General features: G+C 39.4%; 1 protein-coding gene across 2 annotated transcripts in view; it reads right to left on the bottom strand.

Annotated features, from left to right (window-relative positions):
* The window catches only part of XPO4 (exportin 4), an 85,678-nt gene that overhangs the window by 54,560 nt on the left and 13,144 nt on the right, over positions 1–17,974 (bottom strand). For both annotated transcript variants that reach the window (XM_075490930.1, XM_075490931.1), the window contains exons 2-4: positions 5,720–5,825; positions 1,814–1,955; positions 1,446–1,584 (exon numbers count right to left, since the gene is read on the bottom strand). In XM_075490930.1, coding sequence (XP_075347045.1) covers positions 1,446–1,584; positions 1,814–1,955; positions 5,720–5,825 — 387 coding nt within the window. The remainder of the gene's footprint in view (positions 1–1,445; positions 1,585–1,813; positions 1,956–5,719; positions 5,826–17,974) is intronic.

Genomic DNA, 17,974 nt, shown 5'->3' with positions numbered 1-17,974 from the left:
CAGCCAGAGCTCCTCTGCGATGTGCTCTGTTCTGCAGCAAGCCCAGGGTGATATACTTACAGCTGGCAGTCTTAGCTTGCTGTACGCTGTGTTCAGTGTAGCGTGTCTGTGTATCAGTGTATGCACAGAATACAACCGCAGAAGTTGGACTGTGCAAGAGTTAGTTCAGAGAGGGCTTCTCTGTCAACATCCAGGTTTCTATTTACTCCACTTTTGTATCTTCATGGAAAGGTCATATAAACTACACAAGCATACACATCAGCATGGAAAAAACTTGAAAATTTCAGTTGTAACTCCATTTTAATAATACGGCTATGTTCCCTGGAAAAAAGCATGAACTTAACATTGTTCTCCTAAAGAAATACCAATTTCTATTCAAATTATGCCCAACCAAAAAGGCTGAAATGTTCTCCTTAAGCTAAATAACAATGAAATTAAGGTTTAGAAGTGTAACCGAAATTTCCATACCCTGGGGGGGATATCACTTGTGCTCAGAGGTGACACACTATTTTTAGGACCATGACATGAGCTGCATTACTTCTGGTACATTTTGATCGAATTTTCAGAGTTAAACATTTGCTGCTCACATCTAGTACAACTGCTGGTCTAAATGCTCAGCAATGTTAGGAGTCCATTCCCTCAAGGTTTGTTTTGTTTGAAAAAAGTTTCAGTTAAAAGTTTCAGCATGGAATCCACATAATCTTCGATTTGCATTTGGTAGGAGAAAAATCACCTCTCTTTAATCTCTAGTTACATGCCTCTATTATGACCTATTCTAAACTTATCTCCTGGCATAGCAAACGGAATTTCGCTAAATGCATAGATAGATATTGGACACCTTGTTTCCACTTTGAGCTCAGTATGGAAGGTAACACTTACCCCTAGTAGTATGACATTAAATCTAGAGTAAGTTTTGTATTTCCATTCCACGTTTTACTTCCTCACACCCCTTTCTCTCCACCTACCCGTCTCCCAGAGAACAGCAGAGGCCTATGCCTCTTGCTGGTAGCCTATTCCGACAGCTGAGCCACAGGAGTGTGCAGCACTGCACAGATGGAAGGGGAACAGAGTGTGTAGAGAACCTGCCAGCTAATGGAAAATCCATTTTAGATCATGCTGTTTTATTAAAGAAACCCAGAGAAACAGGAAAAAAAACCAAACCTGTCACATCAGTGACAGTTAAAGCAGCTATTGAGAGAAACCTATTCCCTAAGAAATATGGTGTAATTGTGTATCAAAGAACTACACATACTACTACTAGTCCCAAAACATTCTTACTCAAAAATCTCCAACTCGGTAAATGATTGCTTCAATAGGTATCAACTTAATTACTTATTTTTATTTTTAGATAAGAGAAGTATACAAGATTTTATAGTCACTAAGTATATACCTTATGCTGCTGATACAGATTGCTTAAATTTTGAAGCAGAAAATAAAATGCTTACCACAGTGGGGTTACCGCTGCTGATCAGCTGGCTGACTTCGTGAAAAATGCTTTTGCAGTCGATTGATTTGTCTAGTGATCCCCGTTTCACTATCACCGCTACCGCTAATAGAATCTGCTCCCGAACGTACTTTTGAAGGCTGTAAACAACATTGAAAAAATATGTTTGCAAATAATTTTGAACATCAATGTTCAATTAAAATTTTAAACTCATTTATTTTTCAAACATTTTGTGTGAATTCAACTAAGTGTTAAGAATGGAAAACAAATTATTGTTGAAACATCTTCCACTACTACCCTTGGAAACAAAGGATAACCCAGACTTTATGCAGAATCCTACATGTTCATAGGTATTTCTTCTGTACTTACTTAGGCCTTTGTAAGACATAGGTTAGAAGGAATGTTCGCAGTGACTCGATGCTAGTTTTTTCCAAGAGAATCCATTCTCTTACAACTGCTTCCATTATCGCTGTAGCAGCTTGAAAAAGGACATAGTCCACTTTACTAGTTTCTGTGGGGAAAAACAGAGGCAATTTAAGTATCAGAAGACATACATGTATTTAGCTTGTACGTATTTCTAACAAAAAAATTAACAGAATTTACTATTATTTAATTTATTAAATGGAATTTTGTTGCTATGAAATCAGACAAAGAATTTACACCTCAAAAGGGAGCAGAAACCAATAACCCAATTATCAAATTGTCCGATATTATTTGAGTCAGAGACTCAGGGGAAGAAAAGTTGGCTGCATGAGGAGACTGGCCAAAAATCAAGAATAAGAATGCTAACACAACTGTGGAACAAAAAAAAATAAAAAAGACAGATTTAATCACAATACGTTAAGATATGATTAAATTATCAGGCATGCCAGAACAGAAGATTCTTCTATCATTTGTGTGCTTGCCTTTGGAACCAAGAGTGCATAAAGCTACGTGTATTTTATGGATGGTAATGAGAAGCAAGTCCACTTACACACAAAGATAACATTTGTGTTTAATTATTACAACACAAGTTTTACCAACTACTGTATTTAAGGTTTTCTGCATTATGTTCATGCTTCTCTATTTATCTTGAGGTAATAAAAATATAACTTTCTAACAAAGTGTAGGAGTCACTAGCCCTTATTATTTGAATATCTGATTGCTTTGTACATAGATGCACTAAGGAAACTAGAAATAGATGTAATGGAAAAAGGTGACCGTTTGTGTGATGCCAAAATATAATTTATGGAAAACCCCCAGAATTTTAATTTAATTTATATGATGATAGAAAGCTACAGAGAATTTTTTTTTTTGGTTCCTTTGCTTTTAAAAATTTTAACTTAGAAATAGTAGGTAGTATCTCAGTAGCCAGTTTCAAAACACTCTGAGCTCTGTAGGAAACATAGAAAGCATTCGGAAAAGGTGTAGCCACAGGGTGGCAAAAGCATAAAACATGAAATGGTGAAATAAAATTCCTGAACAAGCAGCTGAGTTTGAGCTATAGTGGGTGGATGTCCTGGTCTATGCCAGGACTAGAAAAACTCGGTTTATTTGAGAAAGCCTCAGTCAGTGGATGATGGTCTTTAAATAACTACAAAACAAACTTTATTTCCCTGATTATATACACAGGAGCTCATAATATATATATTTTTAATATGCAAGTTCTATAACCAAGATAGCAGCCAATTTGCTAAAATGTTTAAGTAATTTAATCAGGCTCCAAATCTAAACCCTACACAGGTAAACATGCTTAAATCAAAACAAACCACCTTTACATCTACTTAGCTTAATTTGGAGACACTTAATTAAAAGATTAATGTGTATGTCTAACACATACATAAAAATGAGCCAGATTATTCCTGCATGGGTATTTTAATTCTGGCATTTTCTACCTTCTGGGTCTTTGGCTTTTCAAACTGTACAAATCTCACACAAAAAGAGAATGCTATCAAAAAAAAAAAAAGAAAAAAAAGGATGGAATTTCTCCTTTGCGTCAAGTGCAGATGCACAACTGCAATCATTAACAGCACAGACGTCCAGCACTCGGTGTAAACTTATAACTAGTCAGAACACCATTATCCTCTACATGAAGTTACTAAAGAAAGACAGGACAAGTTTTGCCAGTACATTTAAGAGCTATAAGCTTACAGCAGAAGAACGTAGAGCCTCATGCTTCCTGAGGTCAACTCCAGGTTTCTAAAGCAGCTATATGGTAGTGGCTGTTCCCCTTTTCCTTATACTCATCATCTCCATTGCTCTCCCTGTATCGCTTGTACACTCTTCTTTCCATGAACGCCGTCAACATTCTTGTTATCTCTCTCTATCCCCATCCCAATTCCTGTCTTGACCCTTTTTTTTTCCTGTTTCTTTTTAAACTCGTCTGCTCTGATCCTCTGGTTCCTACCCATCCGCACCTGCACGTATACTTTACACCTTTACGTATACACCTTCAGTATACTTAAACTCTTCTATTCATCATGAACAGCTTGTTTCCCTTCCCAGTTCCTGATTTCATAATCCCTGCCTCTCCCTTCTCACCTCCCAAGTGTTAACCAGCAGTTCTTTCTGTCCAGACTGTACAAACACTTACTCATGAAGCACAAAGTTTTGGGAAAAGTCTCTCATTTCCAGGTTTCAGCATCACAACTGCCTACTGGAGAAGCCACTGCCAGGGAAAACCTGTCCCATGTGGAAACATGCTGATTTCTCAATGGTGATAGCACATGAGCAGTTTAAGGATGCAACATTTCTAGACATCCAAAAGGTGTTAAAAACAGGATCACATTCCTTCCAATCAGCCACATTTCAGAAGAAAAAAAAATGAAAAATGTCTGCAGTGATATTTCGTTATTAATGCTAAACTGTATTCCCTTCTTTGAGAACAAGATGCAGTGATGTATCCCTTAGCACAGACAGTATTACTAGGTATTTATTTCATAAATTTCCATTTACTTGTCACTACTCAGAAGTAAATCACTTATGAGACACCAAAATGTTCTGCAAAGTTACTTAAGTATGGGTTTTTTCCCACTTAAAATTCTCTAAAAATCAATGTGAAAATAAAAAGCATAAATTTTGCAGACCCATAAAGCAGAAAGTTTGGTTACAGTCTTCAGGACCAGATGAAGTACTAATATAATATACTACAACTACAAGAAACTCATTTGTAGAAAAAAATTTTGGTTGGGGAGTGGGCGTAGGAAAGGAACCACAGCCTGCTCTAGATATCAGAGTATAATTTAACAACACAGTAGTAGGCCTGCAATATCGACATCACAATATGCATGACTTGTACATCTCTAATCCAGTAAATTTAGAAGTAACTATTAAAAAAATTACTGTCGAATTAATTAAGTATGAAAATAATCATATTTTAAACATAATGCTAATATTTTTCTGTTCATTCTGGTAAATTCTTTGAAAGAAAGGTTGCTTTTTGTGGTTTTGGCGTGTGTTCTTTTCCACAAATTTCCAGGGTTTCCTCACCAGGTTTTGGAGTCAGCTTTCACTGAAACTTCCCCCTTGCCTCCCCCCAGCACTCACATCTGGTAAGTACAGTGGTGCTGAGCAGGAATCTTAAATGCTTACTGCTCCTGCAATTTTCAGATTATTTAGCTGCCAAACTCTAATAAGTCTCTATAGCGCCTGTAAAAACGGATTTGTTTTTAAAGACTTGTAACACAACCACATTTACAGCATTTCCATTAAAACCCAAGAAATTTCTGATAAACGGTGATACCTACCTATCTCTTTCCTTTCTCCACAGGTATAATCCCACAAAACCTTGAATCAATACTCTATTGCTTCTACCAGGTGGACAGACACTTTTCTAACTTTTTTTTTTAAACACAACAGCTGGGCTGTTAGCAGCAACTTACTGAGACATTCAACCTGAAATAAATTCTCACCATGAAAAAAGTTCAGCACCAGTGCAAAATCTGGAAAAAGTATATAAAATTCCATCATTGGTTGATTCAATGGGAAGCATCAAGCCAAGCAATCACACTACAGGCAGTTCTACAAGCTCCACAGATTAGACAGTATTATAACAATGATATAGCTGAGGAAACCTGAATCTATTAAATCAGTTTAGGAACTTAGCTACATGAAGTTGCACATTGGAGACTTTAAGGCTGCCAGAAACAAAACCAAAGGGCAGCAATAGGCTTCATGCTCCATCAAAAAGTACCTCCATCAAAAAGTGTCAAAACTAATGTTTGTATTCCCACCTGCAGAAGAACAGCACAATTCCAGTTATAAAAATAGGTACATGCTTAATTTATTAAAACTTACCCAAAATGTGTTTGCAAACAGCAAATGGTGATTTTGATTTTCTAAATGATAAGAATATGTGCTCGGCATGTTGGCGTTGTTCATTATTGACCATGGAAGGTGGTGCCTGAAAGAAAAGAGGAAAAAACCCCCAGTTATTCAAGTACTAAAACCCCACCCCGACTGTAAATACATATGAGCAATGTCATGAACTTATAAATATTTGCCTTGTTAAACATCAAAACCAAGTAACTCTTGGTAAAACTGCCTGTTCTTTCTCAGTCATGGCCTCTTATATACCACTGTGTATTTACATTGTATACATGTAAGTGTGAATATTGAGACATCAGGCAGACAGTGAATGATTCTAAGTATTGTGTTCCTAATGACGCTCCTGAAGAAAGATAAGTCAGATCTACATTCAACCCAATCCTTTTTCTACTCAAACCGAAAATATCATCACGCACCATGCTCACAGTCACAGAAACAAAGCCCTATTTTTTCTTTAGTTCTACACTTGTTTTAAAATATTGAATTGTATAATAAATTCAAGGGATTAAAAAATCATGACTATGGATATGTTCTAAAATAAAGTATCGGCAGTAACATACTACCCTCTAGTGTTTCACATTAAAGTTGACATCTTAAAGACTGAGTGAGGGCTTGAATTTGAGAGAGGGATCAGCTTGTTTGGGGATGGCTACAGCGGTTCCCCAGCTGCCTACACCCATCTTGTTACATACCCATCCCCTTACATCTTGGGCACCTTAAACTGCTCAGGTAGCACCTGCTGCCCCACTACTGCTGAAAGCCAGCTCCACGGTGGTTTCTACCTGAAAATCAACTATAGGTAAAGCATGAAACTAAGCATTAACCTGGATCATTGCAAGGTGGGATATCACCTACGGAGCACAGATGAGAGCTAACTGCCTGTATTGCAGCCTCACCTCACCGAGCAACCCTGAGATCCCCCCCACTGTCCAAGAAGGTAAAAAAACCCTGCAGAAAATATCGGCTGTTCACAACACCACGCTGCTCTCCACTTTTGCCATTAATATTCTCCAATTTCTGCTATTTGGGATTTATCTGAACAAGCACGAAATACTCTTACAGGGGATTGGTACCACAAAGCAGCATAAGCTGAACTGATGCGCCTTTGAGAAAGGAACATGCACGCGTAGAAAGATTGCATAAAAACTACAGAGCTGGGTCAAGGTGACAGACTGGGTTATTGAACTGCAGCTGAACTTCCAAACTCGACTCCTGTCCCTGTCAATCTGAGGAGAACATATGTGCCACGTATCTTTTGGTTTTGTTTTGTACCTGCTGTTTTGGGAATAAAAGCACGAAGACCTTGACACAAAGACCAAGGTTTTTAACCTAAGAGAAATATTTTCCAGTAAGTAAAACATATCAAGTCTGATTTAATTCTTTCACCCTTGACAAAGCACAGACAACAGAAGATTCAAATAAAAGCTAACACCACAGATTAAAGCTGCTGCTCCTCAATCATGTCTTCAGTAATCTGACTAAATGAAGCAAAGGAAAGCAGATTGCTGATCCTCAGATCAAGGGGGTCCTAATGAACAGCTGTGCTCTTTCTTACACAGCAAATTTCTGACTCTCACAACTTTTCCAGTGCAGATATTATGAACGCCTTAGGAAGGGAGAAAAAAAAGAAGTGGAAGAAGAAGGCTGCAGAAAAGCCTCATGGATGCAGAATAAATGCTCTGTCCCTTCACAAACCTGCTCTGCTACAGCCAATTCGGGGCAGGACCTCCCTAGATAGTGATTTGAACATATACAGGAGAGCTCAACCTTACCAGCTCTGGTGACAAATCAGTGTTTGTCCATGCCCCCTTCTGGGTAGGCAGCAGTACACATTAGGTTGTGCACACATGTAGATGGCAGCGTGCCTTCAGTTCAAGTCTGTCTTCCATGTGCTTGGAGAAGTGTCTCAGGGTCTAAGTCAGCAGGCTGACACAGATGCACACACAGAAAAGCTTTCGGATATTTGGGGCATTACACACTGATGAATAACTGACACAGAAGTAAGCTCCATGGCGGTACTCGAATCCTTCCAGGACACTGAGCTTCAGCGAACTCCAACCCAATGCAGAAACCCAAACTTTTAGTAACTTTTTAAGCAAATTTAAACTTGTAAAGAAGCAGCCTCACCGAATTGGGGCACATGACACTTCTGTGATAAAAACTCAACTCTCCTGCATGCCATCAGCAGGAGCTGTTGCCAACCACCCATGCTTTCTGCAGTCTGAAGGACAGTACTTCTCTGTGTGGACTCTAGCTACATTCACTGCAACACAGCCAGCTGTACTGAATGCCAGAAGAATATTTGGAGTGGGTTATCAAAAACACAGGAATGACCTATACAGGAACAGCTTGACATGCACTTCAGTCAGTGCTATTGCAAATAAACCAAACAAAAAAAGCAGTCCTCACTTTTTTCCCCATTCTATGGGCAAGCATTTCTGCAAATGCGCAAAGAACCAGACTGGGGAAGTGATCACCAAAAAGCATCCCACCAAAGGCAGGTTATTTTCATCTGGATCAGTCCCCTAGCCTGGTTCACTATAAGCCAGCAAAGAAGCCTGTGCCAGCACAGTATAGGACATTACGGCTGGTGACAGGCTGCATTTTCAGCACCAATTACTATTTAAAGTGCATTTAATCCACAGCCTGTTGCTGTGCAATGCCATGGGAATACTCTGAAGTCTCAAGAAACAGCAGCTTCGGTCAATAAAGTTTCCTGAGAACTAAGAATCAAATTTCTTGAGACAAGTGACTTATTTTAATAACTCTCTGCTACCAAAAGGCGAGGTCCCACTCCTCTCTTGCTCTCACCTGCATGGTCTTGTCACCTCCTTGCATTATCCCTTCTATCAACTAGGCAACAACAACAAAAAAAAAAACCCACCAAACAGAAAAGGGGGGGAGGGAGGGAATGAACACTCTTTTGTTACTTTAATAAGCATCAAGAAGTCAGCCAAGTGCCAGAGCCCGTGCAACAATGGGGAGAGAAGGAATGGCATGACATTGCCCTTTCAGCAGTACTGACCTTGCAGCTCACAGCTCTGCAGTCTCATGAAGTCTCACTAATTACAGCCAAGTTAGAAGGAATCCTTTGGGTGCAAGTGACAAAGCATAATATTTTGCAAGTCTGGGGTCACTTACATTCACATTCTTAGAGCAAGAGCAGCAAATCAGGGCTACCTGATCTTGAACTGATTTTGCATTAACAAAGCATATGTGAGTTTGTCATATAGAAGTCACATCTATTTTCAGCGTTCTGTAATACTTACGAGCACTTTCAGGGACATCAGCAGCAAATTATGGCACCATTAAAAAAAGACAGAATTAAAGCTTTATGGGAAATACTCCCTTTATGCTTACAATAACTAGAAAAGAGACCTCTACCTTTACATTATTTTAACTCTTCTACTTCTCTGAAGTCTGATTACAGAAGACCTTTGGCACCTTGGAAAGGCATACAGCACATCATATTCCTGTATTAATTTTAAAAATCACAATAATTTAATAATACATTATGCACTTAAGCTCTCAAAACTGTCCAGAACAGACCAGTGTAACAGGTAAGCTTTAAACTGTATTATATAGCCACCAGAGGGAGCTTAAAGCTCACAGTCTACTGGCTTCGCTGCATTCAAGACAGTAGTTATCTGTGCACTGAAAGTAAAGTCCAGCTAACTTAAGGCTTTAAAGGAAAGCCCAGCATATACATATTCTGTGTACAAATTTCACATTACAAGAACACTGGCTTAGGTGAGCTCGAGAGCCCTAGAAGCCAGTGCCCAGAACCCCCTTGGTACAATAGGGTTAGAAACGTATGCCAAGTACCCATCGTGCTTGGAAGGTCCCCCAAAATACCTACGCGTTCACTGTTTTCTTTCTAATTGTCTCCTTCAAACTCTTCTCTACCACCCAGCTCACAGGGAATTAAAAACCAGTGTGATGATCAGGCTCTTTTGGCATATTGAAACTACTTCCAGCTATACCACTTTCCTTTCTGTACTGTCTGATGTTACCGCTAACACTCATCTGCTCTCTCTTTTGTCTTACAAGTTACCTATAAAAAGTTCTACAGGACAACCATCATCTTTCTGGTTTTAGCATAGCAAGATACTGCCCCATAAGAATAGAGTTCCTATATAACACAGTATTATAAATAAAATTACATCCTTTCAGCTACCAAGGTTGTCTGGATACAGAACAGGAACAGCAACAGCAGTGCCTACTGATCGGATCCAGCAAGACTACTGACTGAAATGGCGATTATTCACACAAAGGAAAGAGAAACTGAATAAAGACAAGACTAGATACACTCTGGCAGACTAGCACTAACACTTTCAGGACCACTAAGCTTATCTGAAAGCCTGGACAACTAGTAAGAAAGTAATGTAACCCCTTCTCTTATGTCAACCAGTATTAAAAAAAAAAGAAACAGTTAGTTCTGCTTCATTATGTCCTGCTATCACTAGTCTGAACAAAAAAAAAAAAAAAAAAAAAGAGGAGGAGAGAACAATTAAGGTAAGCTATTTTGATGACAAAATCGTAACAAAGCAAATAAGCATATGTTAGAAGATCTAAATCCTGCACGTGCTTACAGAAATCCCATACTTGCTTTGTGTGGTTGTGAAAAACTTTTACTGTGGTTTTTCTGCTCATGGGAAAAGCATGGGAAAGCCAAGGTCTTTGCTGCCCTTCTCAATCTTCTTCTTAGAAGAGCACAAATAATTGTGATGATTCTCCTCAAGCCATCAACAGTAAATGAGCCAGTGGAAAAAAAAATCTTTTTGAAAAGAGCAGAAACACTAAACTTCAGGAGAAAATAGTCTGTGAAGTCAAAAGTAGAAAACACCTTTAACACCTCACAGTCAGAAAAGAGGACCGAGGAAAAAAAAAAGAAAAGAGCTGGAGATTGAGGTTCTCCATGTTATGGTAAATACAGTACTGAGTCCTCAGCAGTCACCATCTTTCTAATATTTTGGGATACAGGCAGGCAGATGCAGTTTGAAGGAATGTGTCGGCACAGGTCAGCCAAACAGAAAAGCTGTCCAAATCATAGGTACAAACACATTTTTCTGGTGTAGCGTAAGCATGCTCCAGCTTTCCTTACAACAACTAAATGCACAGGGAATGACTATAGCTCCTTCTGCACATAAAGATCAGTTCTGCCAAGAGCAAGTCCCTCAGTCTGCATCTCAGATGCAGGCAAGCCTTTCAGAAGTTGGGCAGTGATCTTCAATGGCAGGAAGAGAGAGAGATTAGGCTCTTACATCCTTGATTAGAGTCTTAATAGCTTCCTTTCACAGACTCAACATATCACCCTACATTTGATTTTTCACTTTTTGTACATTAAAACACCCAATAAAATCAGCCCACTCTCAGGAGATAACCTATCTCAGCTTACATGGGTGTTACAGCAACGAGACAATTATTTTGGAAGGACAGGAACTGTCGTGTAAAACTAATCCCAAGTCAGGTTTTGCCTTCCTTGACTATGAGACCAGATACTTTACAAAAATCTAAAAATAACTTCCATGCAATTACCTTTTCTTTCCAGGGTGGAACCTGATAAAAACAAAACTGGATTCAGATTTTCATCAGAAATAAAAGTTCCTCTTCAATGAATTCAAGGTCAGCACACCCCCTTTAAATCCTCCTTCTCCCCTTTCTTACCCCTATGAGAATGTTACGAGAACCACAGACAAAGCTCCATCGCTCCTCTCCCTACTAACAAAACAGGAGGTGCGCCAACATTCATAACAACTGTTTACCTCTGGCAACCTTAGTATAAGCAATCTGCTAATCTGAAAAATGCCCAGGTCACAAATGCAACAAATTAACAATATTAAACCTTCCAAACAGCACGGGTTCCTCAACAGACACAAGAGTACTGGTAGTTTTTTAACCAGCTTTCCCATTCTTACTGCCTGCAACCATCCTTTTGTACCATGGGAAGATAAAGAAGAGCACTTAATACAGCAGCACCATTCAATTCCATAAGTTTATATATCACTACTTACTTTTTTCCTCTCCAAAATAACCCATCTTTGTCTCTTCCTTTTATAACACACAGATTTCTCTTTGATCATCTTTTTTTCAGCTCCTCCCTTGATGGTACACCATCAATTTACATTATAACATATTATTCACTGATGCTACAAGAAAGGACAGCACAACTGGGAACGATTAAAAAGGCTAAAAAATTGGCATACATTACCTAAGCAGAAACTGATTAACACAAAGAGATATCACAAATAATTTAAAATATTAATTCATAGTGACACTCAGAACATGAAAGAAGTAGATGTGAGAAAGGGTTAGACCAACTGTCATTTGGAAAATACACACATGACTAGGAAACATCTGGTGAAGGTACGTGTGGAAAAAATAAGGGGTAAAAATAAAAGGGGCTTGGGGGTTTTGTTTTGTTTTAAATAGAAGACGTAGATGCAGACAGAGGATCTGAAGCTACACATAAGTATTCAGAAGCACATGCTTAGGACAAGCATTTCCTACCTTAGTAACATACCTTTAAAAATATATATATATAATTATGACTTGTCAGGATGAAGAGTGCCAAGCAATGAAGGTAATAGAGAAAGATAGCAAATGGGTTGCAAACATCAGATGCTCTCTTCGTAAGACTAAAGTTGAAGTCACCATCTATTTGCCAATAACAGGCTGAAGAAGTAACACCACATCCACATTTGAAGTGGTGTCTGCTTTTTTAGCTCCTTCCCCTTATTTCTGAAAACACCTTTTGCTTTTAAAAAAAAAAAGTATCAAATTCCTCCCCAAGTGATTCTGTTCAGGCAGTTTCATGTTGACCATCATAGACATACAAAATACAACATCTTTTGATCATATATTAGAAGTGACACTATTTTCTTAATGATTTTAAATGCCAGAGAATATTACTTATTGGTCACTTGTGGACAGTGAGAGTATCTTAAAATTAACAACTTCTAACATTCAAGTGACAACATTATTATTAAAATCAATGATGGAATAGTTTTTTATTTAAGTATGATTTAGTTAACCAGTTTGTACTGTTATCTCTGCATCATACTTTTGCTAAGAAAAATCCTGCCCATGATAGTGTATAAACATAATTAAGGATGGGATGAACAGCATTCATTCTTTGCAGACAGAAAACTTTGGTAGAGAAAAATTCCGATTTTTCACAGACTTTTGCTATGGCAAGACAGCACTGAATACAACCGAATTCAGCATCTTTCTACAATTACACTGGGGAAATCTGCAAATTAGCATGTCACAAAGAACAGTCACGCACTCCTCCAGATTTTGCTGCTTAAGAGAACACAGAGAGAGCGCACTGGAGTGTTTTAAGCTGACACCCACAGTATTCTCACCTACAAAAAAGGTCCCCTATGAACAGTACAGCCTAAACACTAGTAGGATTATGGAAAGGCAAACATGCCTACTAAGAGAATTTTCTTGGGCTTAAAAAAAAAAAAAAGATCAAATTGCTTGTACCTGCTACAGCTAAAGCCAAGAAGGAACTTTCTTGCCAAAGGCAATGTTTATGTCTGCAAGTAAAGCATGTTACAAACTTGACAAGGGTAGAAATAAAAATCTGAGATTTTTACTGAAGTGTGACTTCAGAAAATTCACCACAAACTCTCCAAACTGAGCTTCCCCAAATATGTAGGGGAATCTTGCCTTCCCTGCAGTCAAGACATAAAAGAAAACTGTTCCCGACCTCTGGTCTGTGGGCCATTATCGGCTTATGAAAAACCAATTAAACATGTTAGCTGTTCTTCAGAATGGTGTCTAGACTCTGTGCTGCAGAGAGCCTGGAAGCCTAACAGAGACAAGAATAAGAAACTGAATCTCCATCAATATACAGGGATAAGCAAAAGCCACCACAGACGGCAATGGCACCACTGGGTCTGGACCTTGCTGACAGCCACCATCAGGCAAGACATGCTCAGAGAAGCGAGGAGTAAAGGAAGCCCAGATGGCTCGCCAACATGTCCCAGCAGGCAGGGAAGCCAAGTAACAGTGAGGCATATGCAAAGGAGAAAGATCATGAGTGAAATTGAGAAGCATGTGCAGGGGAACACCATGTGATAGTGATAACATAGCTGAGGAGTATGGGCAAAAATAGAAGGAGAAAGAAGAAAAAAGGAGAAAAACATAATTCAAACCCCCTGGAGGGTTGGTGGAAACAAACAAAGCAATAATTTTTAACTAGTGCACATACCACATTTAGGACAGACAAATATATTACTCTATCCATGTAAGCAATTGTTATAGCTGCAACATACCTAAATAACCAAAAGTCATTAAATTTTAACTTACTGTGCTCTTCTACTAAGATGCTCAAAACCCCCTAAAACCAGATTTCTGTATCTTAAATAACAAAAAACACCTTAAAAGAATTACTCCCCAGCACAGTTCTGCTATATAGGTGAGTTACACAAAAGAATCAGGTTCTCAGAATAAGGAGACTCCAAGCTTAACTCTACCAAAGTCATGTCAAGCAACACGCCCCAAGACTGCATTACCCTGACTTCTGTGGAGTCAAGCCATAACGAGTTTCCATCCCAGTTTTACCAGTAACACTTTTCAAGTGTTTTAAATATGCTTTTTCCCACAGCATATCACGGCACATTCAATAACTGTTGCTTGCCTTATTAAGATAGCTAATAAAAGAGAACAAATACAGGGGTCAGACACAGAGAACTGGATGATTAGACACACTTCTGTTCTCAGCTATTCACCCCACTTCTCTAGCAGACGCTAATACCCAACAACGCAGGGATGTCTGATCCACTCATGAAGCAGATGTCACCAGCCAACAATTCAGGCTACATGAAGATGCTCAGCTCTACAGCGTTCAGCAACTGCTTCACAAGTGGATCAGACATTCCTGCCTCGGGCACCAGGCCAGAAGGCAGTTTAGACAACTGGTATCGATAGCAGCTTCTGCTGTCCAATTCAGATCTGTCGTGACACGACTGCCAGAGCCTTGAGTTACTACAGAAAACCTAGCTAGCATAATAAACAACTTCAACTATGTTCCAATTATGTCCTTTGCACTTGCTTTTTGAAATAACCACTTAAATTACAGCAGTAATTCATCTTCCAATTTAAAAGATACTCAAGATTATTTTTGGAGATTGGAAGCCATCTATTGAATCTTTCTTACCAACGAGACCTGCAATAGAGACAACGTGGTAGAGATTTAAGACTTTCCGAACAAAAACTTTGTTTGATTTAAAAAAAAAGTTCTTTTCCAAAAGTAATTATGATTTGAATTATTTAAACCTCAGAGTGCCCAGTATTTTTCGGTATATATTTGGAACAAATGCGTGACTGCTGGAGGAATCACCTCCTACACATCTACTCACTCATGTCTTGCTTTCATGCAGAGACTTAACAATAGGGGAAAAAAAGACTTTTTTTTTCTTCATATCAGATTTTGCTTTCTATTTTGGAGCCGAAGTACTTTATTAAGTCTTTTGCAAGTAAAACAGGAGATAAATTGTGGTTAGTGATAAGATCTAGTCTCAGTTTTGAAATGCTCTTATATAAGATACTCTATATATATATATACACATTAATTGACTAGAGAGCCAAAGTAAAGCATTACCATCAATATCAAAATGTTTTCTGAGATAAGACTTCCTCTCCAAGATAAGCAACAAAAACTACAGAGATTTTACTTCTCTATTAACAATTTGACCCCCAAATATAGACTATTACAGGTTCTCCACTGAAATTACCATTCGTTTATGTGCACAATACACTTCAGATACATGATTCGTGGTAATCGGTCTGCACAGGAACTGTCCTCACTGCATGAAGACACCATTTCACTGTTCATGTCTGCTTCTCAGCGTCAAAACAGGTACCCAAAACCTGCTGGTTGAAGAAAAGCAGGTAGGACTTGAAAGGCAAAAGCAAGGAAGGTGGAGCGGAGTCTTCATTCAAGGAAGCAGGACCATAAGAGGAGCAAGAGAAAAGAATCAAGGATGATGAAGGCATAGCCCTCAGCTAGCTGTGGTAGGACACTGACAAACGGATGTCTGTAGCTGGTCTATGTATCTATGTGAGCTGTTCATCCACTATCAGCTCTGACTGTTGTCAGTCTCCTCACAGGATTCATTTAGAGCTTTCTCTTTTCTGACCACTGTGCACATTGCTCAACAAGAAAATCCACAAATTCAACTAAACTAACAGTACATTGACTCCTGCCAACCTTCTGGAAGCGTTAGGTGAACAGGATCAGCCCAGACGCCATCCACCCCCTGGAGGATTGCTCCAGCAGAATTTGGGAAAATGACTGAATTCTGCATGGGAAACTCTGCATATCCCAAGAGTTAGAAGATTAAACTTGACAGTGCTAGACCAAAGTCACAGAGCCCCATATAAACTAATCACAAAAGCAGCACACAATTATCACAGACCTTACATACACTATGATCAAGATCTGTTTTTCTTTTTAAATCTTAATGCTTTCTTTATAATCTCAGGGTCAAGAAAATGTTTCAAATTGGTTCCAAGAAAATTCAGTGTAAACTTTAACAGTCTTTCACTTCTGTAGGTTTAGGCAATGAAAACCAGGATACAGTATAACACAGCAGTCAAAATGCTTTAGAAAATTATGTGTGCGCTTTATACCTGTCTGTTACTGTTTCCGCCGTAACTGCAGTTAGGACAGCGGTTTAAGCACATTGGCAACAGATAAATCTGAGAAATGTCCTATAATGGATATTTAGCTCATGGTAGTCTAGCTGTGGACAGCCAGAGGATGAATGCTGGACACGAGGTTACCATTAAGACCCTTAAATAAACCATTATTTCCTAATCACCACATTCACTGTTCTCATGTTTCAAAGCACAAGCAAGGTCCAACAGGCAGTTCTGTTTAGCAAAGTAATTTCTGTAAAATGCCTGGCTGACAGTGATAGGCAAATCCATGCACAGTTCCTTGAAGCCAGTAAGATCCTACAAAGCAACAAGAATTCAACCCATGCAGACCAGAGAAACCTCAGTCAAGACAGAACAATTGCAACTCAATACAGAAGAGAAGGACAAAGATAAAAAAAACCATCATAACTACACAGAACAGTTACAGAAAACTTCACTGTTTTCCATACTCTACCCTGCTCTGGTGAGACCCCACCTGGAGTACTGCATCCAGCTCTGGAGCCCTCAGCACAAGAAGGACACGGAACTGTTGGAGTGGGTCCAGAGGAGGGCCACAAAAATGATACGAGGGCTGGAGCACCTCTCCTACGAGGACAGGCTGAGAGAGTTGGGGCTGTTCAGCCTGGAGAAGAGAAGGCTGTGGGGAAACCTTATTGCAGCCTTCCAGTACTCAAAGGGGGCCTATAGGAAAGATGGGAACAGACTTTTTAGCAAGGTCTGTTGTGACAGGACAAGGAGCAATGGCTTTAAACTAAGGGAGGGCAGATTTAGACTGGATTTAAGAAAGAAATTTTTTACAATGAGGGTGGTGAGGCACTGGAACATGTTGCCCAGAGAGGTAGTGGAGGCCCCATCCCTGGAAACATTCAAGGTCAGGTTGGACAGGGCTCTGAGCAACCTGATCTAGTTAAAGATGTCCCTGCTCTTGCAGGGGGGTTGGACTAGATGACCTGTAAAGGTCCCTTCCAATCCAAAGCATTCTGTGATTTTATGATTCTGCAATTGTTCCAAATATTTTTAAACCATTTAATGTTAACAAATAAAATCAGCTTGCTTTGACTTCAGCAGGAATGTGACATCACTACTGCAGTAGCACAGGAATCCTAAAAATATACATTACTAAAGGATACAAAAAGTCCTAAAGTGCCCTTACAACTACACTTGCACTAGCCTCTAGTCCTGCTCTCCTGCTTCCTTCCTCTGACCGTTCTCTTGGAGCCAGAATGAACTTGGCCTCCTCATCCTGCAGCAAGGAGGAGGAGGGTTGGTGGAAACGAACAAACTTTTCCCTCAGCTCCTACCAGCTACAGGTGCTTCTCTCTTTCCCCCGCAAGGAGGCATGGAAGATAAATGGGTCCCAAGTTCAGGCCCAGAGTCTGCTATCCTAGAGGGTGAGAAGGAGAGGAGTTTCAGCATCAACACACACTGTAGCCTCCACTGCAGGGTGGACTATCCCCATGACAGGTCCTGGTTCTTCAGCAAGAGATAGGACTCTAGCCCATCCACAGCTCCTGAAATCAGAATCGCAATTCGATCACAAGATTCAAGTAG

Source organism: Mycteria americana, chromosome 1 (assembly GCF_035582795.1).
Source record: "Mycteria americana isolate JAX WOST 10 ecotype Jacksonville Zoo and Gardens chromosome 1, USCA_MyAme_1.0, whole genome shotgun sequence".
In the NCBI taxonomy this organism is placed as follows: Eukaryota; Metazoa; Chordata; class Aves; order Ciconiiformes; family Ciconiidae; genus Mycteria; species Mycteria americana.
This window is presented reverse-complemented; position numbering and strand designations above follow the sequence as displayed.